The sequence below is a fragment of the Chenopodium album genome, chromosome 15 (genome assembly GCF_948465745.1).
Source record: "Chenopodium album chromosome 15, dcCheAlbu1.1, whole genome shotgun sequence".
Taxonomy (NCBI): domain Eukaryota; kingdom Viridiplantae; phylum Streptophyta; class Magnoliopsida; order Caryophyllales; family Amaranthaceae; genus Chenopodium; species Chenopodium album.
In genome coordinates, this window is record NC_137848.1 from 10,895,440 (window position 1) to 10,906,740 (window position 11,301).

Consider the following 11,301-nt stretch of genomic DNA (forward strand, 5'->3'; position numbering starts at 1 on the left):
CTCTCTCTCTCTCTCTAAAACTATCTCTCGCCTCTTCTCTTACTCAACCTGTTACTGACTTTAACATCGGAATGGTTATCACCGAATAAACCCCCGAATTAGCTAATCTATATTGGCTGTGCAGGTATCCAGTTTGACGATAAACCTTTACCAACCCCAAACATCAGTAGTCAGAGCTCACCTGAAACAAGTGAAGTCTATTGGTTATTTCGAAACAAAATGAATAAATAGTGCTTGAGCCAATAGATATTTTAACGAAAGTAGTGGATATAAAATACTCCTTACTTAGTAATTTAGTATAAATAAAAAATAGTGCACAGCAATGATTTTAGGAAAGGAACTGCGAATAATTCTTTTGGCAAAATGGGTCCGAGCAACTAGTGACTAGCAGTCTAGCACCGCATGTGGATCGTGCCTCATAAAGTCATAAGTCATTACTTTTTTAGCCTGGGGCGTGTAATGCGTGTTCAATTAACACAATTATATCCATGAAAATATGCTCCCTTTGTTTTTATTTATTATTTTTATAATCATTTTTAAGATGTTTATAGCTATAAAAGTTGGGGATTTTTTTTGAGGAAAATAAAAGTTGGGGATTAAATAGAGGTTTAAATAGTCCAAATCACAAATATAAGCGTTTAATTACAGAGAATGAGAGGTTTGAAGGAGAGTTTTGATTCTAAAATACTTGATGTAGGACGATTTTAAAATAGTGGATTGGAAATATAAAGTTGTATAAATGTTAAAACTTAAAAGAGTATCTATCTTTTCCTACATTTTCTAAGAATTTCTCATACTCCGTATACTACATTATTCAAAAACTTTTGTATGCATCCGATGTATAGTAATATTACTGTATATCGGGATAACTTTTGTTGAATTTAGGATAATTTTTTTTTTTTTTGGGTAACTTTTAATAATAAAATATAAATAACTTTTATTTATATTAGGGTAATTTATTTATATAAAGATGTAGTGTGTAAAAACACACTATTGATTTGTTTGTTTGACGTGGATGTCAACTAACTTTTTCAATTTTTGAAAGTTGATATCAATTAACTTATTTACTTCGTAGCTAAAAGTTAAAGTTATAAAGGGTGACATTCAAAACTTAGGATTGAATCTCGTTTACATCATTGTCTTTATAGCTATTTCTTTACACCAAACGCAAATATACTCCGTACTAAATATAAATACAAAAGGAAACCTGATAATGTGACACTAGTCTTATTTTATAAAGATTTTGCTTTGCTTGGCTATCTAATAAAATACCACCAACTTGCTGGGAACATTTGCATAGATTAGAACATTCATTTATCAATATGACGATTTCCCTCTACGAAAATCTTGCATAGGAAATTAAGAAGTATTATTGAAAATATTAATAAATATTTCAAAATCTGTTGAACCTTCTTCAAGATTTAGCAAATCAAATTTCAATGATTTGCAATTGAAATTGTGCTCGAGACCTAGTGCTATTCTCTAGAATAGTTATGGCAACCAGTGCACAACTCATTTATACATTTGAGTCTATTTGCACCCCTAGTGAACTGAAACAGTAGTTGTTCATTAAGAAAATGGGTTCATACCAACGGAACAACAGTCCTCAATATTCACACAGCGGAGTTCTGAACACAGTAAGCGAGTAACCCAACAACAGAATAAATGTATATCAATGGCTCCCGGTGTCACTTTAAACAATGGCTCCCGGTGCCATTTTTACCAAGTAGTAGTCGAGGTCAGCCTCAAAACCAATAGACTGAATATCAAGATGACTACTCCAATATTCAACTATCACTGTCCACCTGAACATTATAAAAAGGAAAAGATGAAATAGCAAAACACACATGCACAGCCACACAAAAAAGAAAACTAAACGAGTAAATAAAAAGAAGACTCATGATCGTTGCTCAATAAGCCATTAATACAATATTTACACCATTTTTGGCACCGAAAACAGCACTTAGCATACAGACATGATCCAATTATACACTATGAGTAGAAATTTAAACCTACTTTTAATCTACTTAACTTCCTGTAATGCTGTCTCGATCTGTTCTTAGCATTGATCACTTGCCTCTCAAATTTGATTTTTACCATACCAGATTGAATCATGCAGGCTGGTCATACATGGGGTTCTCCGCCAAATCTCATCATATATACTTCGTGTAAACTAATGCATTTTGCAGTCTTGCTTTTCAATCACTTGGAAACATCACTGGTCATCACTTCCCATAACTATTCACCTTGTTGCTGATAATCCTTCAGAGAAAAGTAAAAAGTTCAATGGAAATTTTGATGTGATGTTGTGAACTGAGGAAACACAATACAAAGGGAAAGTTAACAAAGAGTAATATACCTTTGATTAACTACATCTAAGATTTTCAACTCATTCTCGAGTTACCACCCTTTCCACCAACGTTAATCTTTTTCTGGTCTCCAAGAAAAGGATGCTCAAATATTCTGTTAAACTCAAGACGCCACTACTATAGTACAGGTGCTGGTTACAAGTGCCTGACATAGACGCATCAAGTACTTTTTATTCAATGTTTTTGAAGCATCATACTATTCATACAAGTCACAATAAACTACTAATTGAAACCAATTTTAGTGATTAAAGCTGATTTTTATGATTCACAGTTGTATTTGTTCTATGAAATTACGAATGAAGACTGATTTTTCTTGCAAGTAGGTTTTTTTTTTTTTTAAAGAAAAAATAAAAAATAAAAAATTTGAAGAGAGCAAGGCCTAGTAATCATACTGCTGTCATGAGCATTATAATCACTATCCACTACTAGAAAACAGGTCATTTCCAACGGAAAAATTCTGTCGGAAACACCCTGTTTTTCGTCGGAAAATGGTCATCGGAAACGTATTTGTCGGAAACACGACCTTTTCCGATGGAATTTCTGTCGGAACCAGTAGCATCGGATGAGATTCTCCCCAACCCACCACATAGATCCACAGGAACATCAAATCATTAGTCAGCATAGATATCAAGATTTATGGAACCAACGCAGCAAAATGATTCCCTACTATAAATACTAATCCATCATGAGAATTTAGTACAAACTCTGACCTGAAAACTTAGCAGCAGCTCTGGTGTGAAATAGTCCTTTGGCTTCATACATCATGCATATATGTGCAGACAATACAGAACAAACTTGTCTGAATTAAGCACTGTGCTATGCCTTTGAAATGAGCTCTATGGATAGCACTCAGATCATATCACCAGAAAGTAGGGAAGGCAGAAACAGCTATGAAACCCGCTTATGCCGCAGTGCCCAAGTTTCCCCAATACTGGCTTGCAAAAAACATAAGATTTACCCTTGAAGAATGGGTAAAGATATCTCATCGACAGACAGATATAATCACTTTTTTGGAAGCAATGATTACTGAGGAAGCATCTTTTTGGTGTTTGATGCCATTGTTTTCCTTACAAACTTTCTTTTCTGGTGCCTCACTTTCCTTTTCAAAGTAACACCGCCCTTACTCTTCATCTTATCTAGCTTCTCTTTCCTTCCATCAATGTCAGCTTGAATAGCCTTTTCTCTTTTATCATCTGACAACAATGCCAATCTTGCAAATTTCTTTGGTCGCACTTCTCCAAGTCTTTCAGCAATGTCTGTAAAAGCAGGAACAAGGCCACGCCGCATGAAACATCCTTCCATAAGCTGCATTGAATTTGACTGTGGAAGTGAGGGAGCGTTTTTTAGCTCTAGGTCAAAACAAAATGGGGAGTCTTTTAACCACATTCTAAGGGAATGAGCCTTTGCAATCAGAAGTCCACTTCTTGTCCTACAAGGCAGAAAAGGTGATCCCATCTCCCAAAGATATGCCTTTAATGTGCTGTTTAGTGAGACCATATTGTATTCTGCTGTCCCTGTTATTAGAACAACCGATTTTGGAGATTCTGGTGAGCCCTCCAGTGATGCATCCTGCACAATTAAGAAATTTTTAAAACAGTGCATCTGAAAAAATGCATTTATATAAACTTCTAGCTCAATTCGCCATGAAGTCAGATACTTCAGAAATTCCTTATCTGTAGACTTTCTAGACACTAGAGCATCTCCAATGGCAAGCTAATTGTCAAATTAGCCCATGCCACATAAGATTTCAAGCTAACTCCCTTTGTAGCTAGTTTGTACCCCGATGGTTAGCTACTAGCTTGTTATATAAATAAGCTCAAGTTTCTTATTAAGTTTTTTAATTTTATTAATTACCAACCTCCCATCTTTTGGAATTTTTTTCCACAAGCAAATTAACTTGGGCAAGCTAATCGTATACTTTAGCTCCAATGGTCAAGCTAGCTAGAGACTTTGAAATTTGCAAGCAAGTCCCTAGCCACAAGGCCCACAACCATCAGAGGTGCTTAATAGCTTACAAATCATCATAGGAATCTCATGTACTTGAAAACTCCATTAAGATATACACAAAATTGTGGATTGAAAATTACCTCAATATCTGAAGATACTTACAGGTTACAAAATGCCACACATATCTCATATTCTACTCTGTTTTGGCATAGCATCAGTGCAACACTACAGTTATAAAGTAGGCATTACAGGACAATTCCGCAACTCCATATAATTATGTTCCAAATAAAGTAGACATTACAGAAAGTACCATGTTCTAGACATGGACCCAATATACATTCTATATTTCAAAATTTTAATCCCTTGGATCACTATTTGACTAGTGTTTATCAACCCAGTGGCGTACATACAGGTCTTTCAAATCATGTACATGTCTACATGCCAGCAAATACAATTTAAAGATTCTTTGTGGCCTCTGATCATAGCCAAACTATGCCTCCATCCCCTCCACCCCCCACCCCCCCAAAAAATAAATAAATAAATAAAGTAAATAAATAAATAAAACTAACCATGCAGAGTTGTCCGTGACTTAACCAAAGGGCTCAATAGCATTCGTTTAAAGGGTTTGATCTTTATCTATACTTAATTATGGATTCCCAGAGCCTTAGGCATGCACACAGACTTGTCAACCCAACTATAAGGATGCCCTCTAACCTAGTCAAACCACTATCACCAACCGCAACCAGAAAAACACGATGCCTAGTTCTTAGGAAATCACTAAACTAAAAAAATGGCATTTTATTAGGGGCTCGCAGATTGGAAGTTGGGGAATGGCCAATCAATCCCAGTGACCAATCCACAAAATACAACTTTATAGATGCCCTATTACTCTATAAGATTATCGATATATGACATGAGTTCCCACATCATCAGGGTTCATGAAGATGCTGCCTCTACTTTGCAAAATGGTTTTCATTGAATTTGAAATAAGCATCCAGCTTCACAATATCTGGGATTCTGGTTTATCAACCTGACCTTTTCCATGACCATTTGTTTCTCATGAGTTATTCCCTTTCTATATCCTGTTGTCCGTAGACACGAATGAGGTGTCCTAAACACATATTGGTGTCCTTGAATCTAAGCCAAGATACCTAACCAATATTAGACTTGTAGGCTTGTAGCCATTGCTTAAATGGCATGATCTTAAGGCATCTCTAATACTCTTGATCTTCATGCATTTGAAAACAATTATCAACCATGGAAAAAGCAACGTTTAAGATGTCACCCAAAATCACTAATATGGTGGGAGTTCCCATTACTTGCAAATTGCAAAATATCAGTTCCCTATCTTCGCAAAATCTGGACCAAGCTTAGCTAGTGCATTGCCCTTGAATTCAAGGCACAACCACTAGGCCAGGTCATTTTCTAAGGATGTTCAAAGTATTAATGCAGAAAGTGATATGGAGTAAATAGACACCACATAGGTCATTACCTTTACCTACAGGTGAACACCTGAACGATGAACCCACATAGAAATATTCTTAGGGAGTGACATAAATTGGAAGACTCTTATTGGAAAATCAAATTTAGATTCCTTTCTTAGTTCATTTTCCTATAAGTCAAGCAGTTAAAGAATGTGTAGCAGGAAGAAGATATGAGGAGAGACTGTCTTCAAGCTTTTAACCAGGCATTGCTTATAAGACAAATTTGAAACACGGCTTCACAATTTAGACAATAAGACTATGACTTCATCATCTTCAGGCTGTTAAAGTAAATTAAGAAGGAAAACATGCCTGCATGAGGTCAAGCCATAATGTAAGGCCCACAAGAGCAGCACCAGCAGACAATTTCCTAAAATCAGCCCCCCAATCTTTTTCATCAACTCTGCAAAACACAATGATGAAACAAATAATTAATAAGGGAATTTCATACAAACAAAATAATTCATTAAGTTCAACTCTAGAGGCATAACTGTGAAATTAAACATAACTGTTATCTCTTGAGCACCATATAGTACATACTGAAAGTTAAAATCTTATAACTTGTACCTGAACACATTATCTTTATAAATTCTCCTCTTTACTGCCAGTTGAAAAAGCAATGAGGCAGTAGCCCGGAGTTCAAATGCCCACAACAGGTTCTCCAAAGCATTCACGAAGTTGAATGCAGCATTGTCCTCAAGTGGCTCTAATCTTTCAATCCAGTGATCCAAAATTGTAACTGATGATTCCCAATTTTCAGTGAGAAGCCTGTCAATTAGGAGTCATGTTCATCAGCATATATATCATAATAAAGCTGATCACATAGAAAGAAATTAAGCAGACAAAATATTATGCAGTCTTGTCATTGGTTGGACGTTTCACAATTAGCTACCTTACTGGAAGATCAAAACCAGTATCTTGCAGAGCCATTAAGAGAACCATAGCTTCTTTTGAGCTCTGACACAAGCTTGCAGCATAGATAAAGCAAGTCCATATTCTATGGTCAGGCTCCAAACCATCATCCTTCATTTCTAAGAGCTTCTCAATTCCAGCATTATAATCTCCTTGTTTCAGAAAGGCATCAATAACTGAGCTGTATGGCAATGTACTAAGATTATGACCTGATAATTTGAGATTATCAAGGACCTTCTCAGCTTCTTTAGGTTGTCCAGAACTTCCATAAGACATCATCAGTAAATGCATAGTTGCAATGGTGGGCTCCACTCCAACTTCCTTCATATTGTTAAATAGCCTTTCAGCTTTATCATGTCTTCCAGAATCTCTATACATTTTAATCATTAAATGATAAAAAGACCGATCCAACTTGAACCCTCTTGCTTGTAAGTCATCAAAGAGTTCCTCAGCTTTATCTGAAAGCTGCTGCTTGCTGCAGGCAGCAATCAAGCTTTTGCAAGTGTCCAATTTCAGATCCATACCCCTCCTTCTCATGTCATGCATCAGACGTAAACCTTCTTCAGGTCTTCGGTCTTGACAATACATCAGTATCAAAGTATTGTAAGTATCCTCATCTGCAACAAGTCCAGCTTCTCGAATCTTCTTGAACACTTCAGCAGTCTTTTCATTATCCTCAATGCTAGTGTACATTTTTAGCAATAAATTCCACATTGAAAGATCGGGCTTGAATCCAGCTTCTTCCATCTCAGCAACCATGACCTCTACATCCCTCACTCGTTTTCCCCGGGAAAGCAACCCAATCATTATCCTATAGAGATGCATGTTTGGGAGGTAACCAGCAGCCCTCATCCCATTATATATTTTCTTTACTTCAAATATATTTCCAGCTTTTGCAAATGCTTCAAGCATCAAAAGGATGGTGCTTTTACTAATCTTAAAACCTATGTCTTGAAGCTCTTGAATCAAAACATATAGCTCATTTAGTCTCCCATCCACAATTAAAGCTTGCATCAGAAAATTAATTGTATCGATAGTTGGAGAAGGCCCGTCTCTCATCATTGTATTAAAAGCCGCCCTGGCTTGTTCATAACAACCAGATGCAGCATAAGCTTGTATTATTGCATTCCAGACCCTCCTGTCCACAACTTTTGATCTTTGCCTTAGACGAGCAACAATACTCTCCACCTTCTGCAGTTCCTTTATACTCCCATATGCCTCAATAAGACTAACAAAAATGCCAACATCCTTAAAAAAAATGCCTTTTCCTTCTGCTTCATCAATCACCCATTGTGCTGTCTCCGGAAAGGATATATGACAATACATGCACACCATACTCTCGTATATATTATAAGATGGCTCAATTCCCAAAAACTTCATATCAGAGAATATCTGAGATGCATTAGAAAACAGTTCATTTTCCTTGCAACACATTATCAGAGACTCATACATCATGCAGCTCCCACTAAATAAGCCAGACTCCTTTATGTTATAGTACTGTTCCAGAGCTGCATCAAGTTGATTAGCCTTGCAAAACACAATTACCAAGGCCTCTTCAACAAGTTCCTGAGATGATGAAGCATGATCCCTCATAAATTTAAGCAAATCTTCTGCTTCCACATGCCGACCAGATGAGCTAAATGAGCTGAGGACAGATAATAGGTCTTTATGGTTCAAATCATAGCCCTGAGCAGCAGCCAATCTCAACATTCTGCCAGCCTCGTCATAGCATTCACCTTGAACAAGAACGGAAGATATATCTACTGGAGTCATACCACACAATTGCTGCATATCTAAGATAATTCTTTGAAGACCCTCATCTTTGTTTTCCTTCTTAAGAAGCTGAATCAAAGAAAGGTGAAGTTTGTGATCAGGCATAAAATTGTTGCGAACCATATCTCTGTACAACACCATGGCTTTTCCTGCCTCACCAGACCTTGAAAGGATGTCCATCATAACAGAGTACGCCAATTTGTCAGGCTTAATTCCAGATCTCAGCATGCAATTAAATGTTTCTTCAGCCTCTACTCGATTCCCAGATTTACCATAACCACATATCAAGGCACTAAAAGTTCGCAAAGTCGGTTTAACTCCACTATCCAACATCTCTGACATTAAATTTGCAGCCTCAATCATTCTATTTTCTTTTCCAAGACAATCAATCAAAACTGTGTATGTAACTGCATCAGGAACTAGCCCAGACAATTTCATGTTTTTATATAAATCCAGCGCAGTATCAAGCTCTCCATGCTTACCATACATGTTAAGGATAGTGTTGTAAGTCATTTCATCCTTTACAAAACCTCTTTTCAACATTGTTTCGCAAATCTCTCCTACCTTCCCAGTATTTCCTTCTCTAGCAAATGCATACAGAATTGAATTATATGTCACAGCATCAGGGAGAAACCCTTTAGCCTCCAGTTCTCTTAGTATCCTTTCAGCTCTACTTGCCAGCCCACATCTAGCAAAAACTGAAATCATGGCATTATATGTCCACAAATCAGGTTGGCAATTATTAGCCTCCATATCAGCATATACCTTTATCGCCTCCTGCAGATTAGACTCACGAGAACAAGCACTAATAAGTGTGTTATAAGTTATAGTATCTGGTCTTATACCCGATTTTCTCACTTCATTTAAAAGGTCCATCCCCAAATTTGGCCCTAGGGGACCTGATCTCAAACGCGCATTTATCAAGGTATTAAAGCTCACAAGATCTGGCTCACAACCACGCTCTCTCATCAAATTCAGCATTTCTTGAACCTTTGAGAACCTAGCATTCCTAGCATAAACTCCCATCATCGCGTTGTAAACCTGAACAGTATTACCAGCAGAAGGCTCCGCCCTTGCAAAAATCTCCACAGCCAACCTTTCCTGATTTGCCTTCCCAAGCACTGCCAATATTGTGGCCAGCATTCGGGCATTAGGCGAGTACCAATGCCTAAGATTCAACCATTCATAAACCTCCAAAGCTCGCTGCCAACTCGACTGACCCACCCACTTGACCACAAAACAATAATCAGTAGGAGTCATCTGCACCATTTTCTTATCCAACACATCAGCCACAAATTCATCATGCCCCAACCCTAATATCTTATCAGTCAAAAATTGAACCCTCTTCCTCCAATCTTTAGCCCTTTTAAGCGCCAATTTAGTCATCTTCTTAACCTTAGTCTTACTAGTCCTACCCAAAACCTCTAAATTCTCATCATTTACAACACCCCCAACATCATCCACCCCACCCCAATCATCTTCAACCCCAAATTCTTCCTCCTCCTCCGAATCATTCGCCGGTTTTGCCAAATGGGTCGGTAAATTATGGGTCAAATTGAAATGGGCTTGCGTAGATTGTTGAATTTCAGCGATTTTCAAATGGGGCCATCTAACAGAAGGAGATGCTCTACTATAACTAAATTTTTTAGGGTTTGTTGATTCTTCAACAGTAGTTTCTTCAATTGATGCAGAAGAAGATGAAGAAGCTAAAGTGCAATAAGAAGGGATGCATCTGCGTACCTTGGATTGTGAATCGATGTGCAATGGCGAAGCTGATACTGCAAAAGTTCCGGAATTTGTAACCGCCATTAGAGAGAAATTTGAGGTTTTTAGGAGAGGGGGTTTAAGGGGTTTTTGTGGATAAAATTGGAGCTAAAAGCTCAGCATGTTGGCGGGATATTCATTATTCAGTTGTATGGCAGAGTGAATTGGCAAAATCTCAGATTTTTCTAACTCTGCAAGTTTCAGTACTAATATCAATAATGGAACACGTCTTCTTGCTTTTTTTTTTTTTTTTTTTTTTTTTTAAGGATATTCTTACTGGTAACACCCAACTTTTGTTTTTTCTCAATGGTAGAATGCAAAATTTTGGATTATCATTGGTAATCACCAATTAGTAATACTAATTTATTGGTAACATTAATAAACTTTTACCTAATTATTGACTAACCATGGTTTACTAATAACACAATTACAAACCTACCCTTCTAAAAATTCACTTCCCTCCAAAGTTATATGTTGCTTTCCCTCCTTAATCAATTACCCCTTTATTAAACCCTAAACCCCCAATTCTAATCGTATTCCCTGTTCTTCTTCTCAATTTCTCTTAATACTTCCATGGCTAAACATAGATTTTGGGATTCGGACCGTTGATTGACCATTAGTATCTACCTTTGACTCATCTAGGACCTCCTTAATCCACAACGAAAGTTGTGTTGAATTGTTGATTAAATTACTATAGGCACAAAGCATGTCCCATGCCCCTGGTAGTTTGGTAGAAAACCATCATTAATCTTGATAACCATCATTAATGTTGATAACTCTATCTGGTAGGTATTAACATGCACCTTCATAAAAAATAATTTCAGAAGTGCACTTGGAAAAAAGGAGCACACAGGTTTGGAATTATTGCCATCCATTGCAAGTTTGTCAACTTTTTCTTTAAAAATAATCTACATGACAAAAAATCTTCAGAATTAAATTCCAACTTATATTTAAACATGAGTCTACTACAAATTAAATCAAAAATTCAAAAGATAAGAGGATGTGAATCAAGAAGTTTTGAAAACATTGGATCGGAATAGTCGTAACAATCTTGA

The 11,301-nt window shown here is 36.8% G+C and overlaps 1 protein-coding gene across 1 annotated transcript; it reads right to left on the reverse strand.

Moving 5' to 3' along the window:
* Nucleotides 1-1,862: 1,862 nt before the first annotated feature.
* Nucleotides 1,863-10,472, reverse strand: LOC145582938 (pentatricopeptide repeat-containing protein At3g18110, chloroplastic-like). The gene is made up of 6 exons (XM_081640004.1): nucleotides 6,690-10,472; nucleotides 6,365-6,565; nucleotides 6,110-6,200; nucleotides 3,080-3,938; nucleotides 2,360-2,514; nucleotides 1,863-2,262 (listed from the first exon to the last, which is right to left on the reverse strand). Exons 1-4 carry the CDS (start codon nucleotides 10,289-10,291, stop codon nucleotides 3,393-3,395), a joined length of 4,440 nt encoding a protein of 1,479 aa, XP_081496130.1. The 5' UTR covers nucleotides 10,292-10,472; the 3' UTR covers nucleotides 1,863-2,262; nucleotides 2,360-2,514; nucleotides 3,080-3,392.
* Between the last annotated feature and the right edge of the window lie 829 nt (nucleotides 10,473-11,301).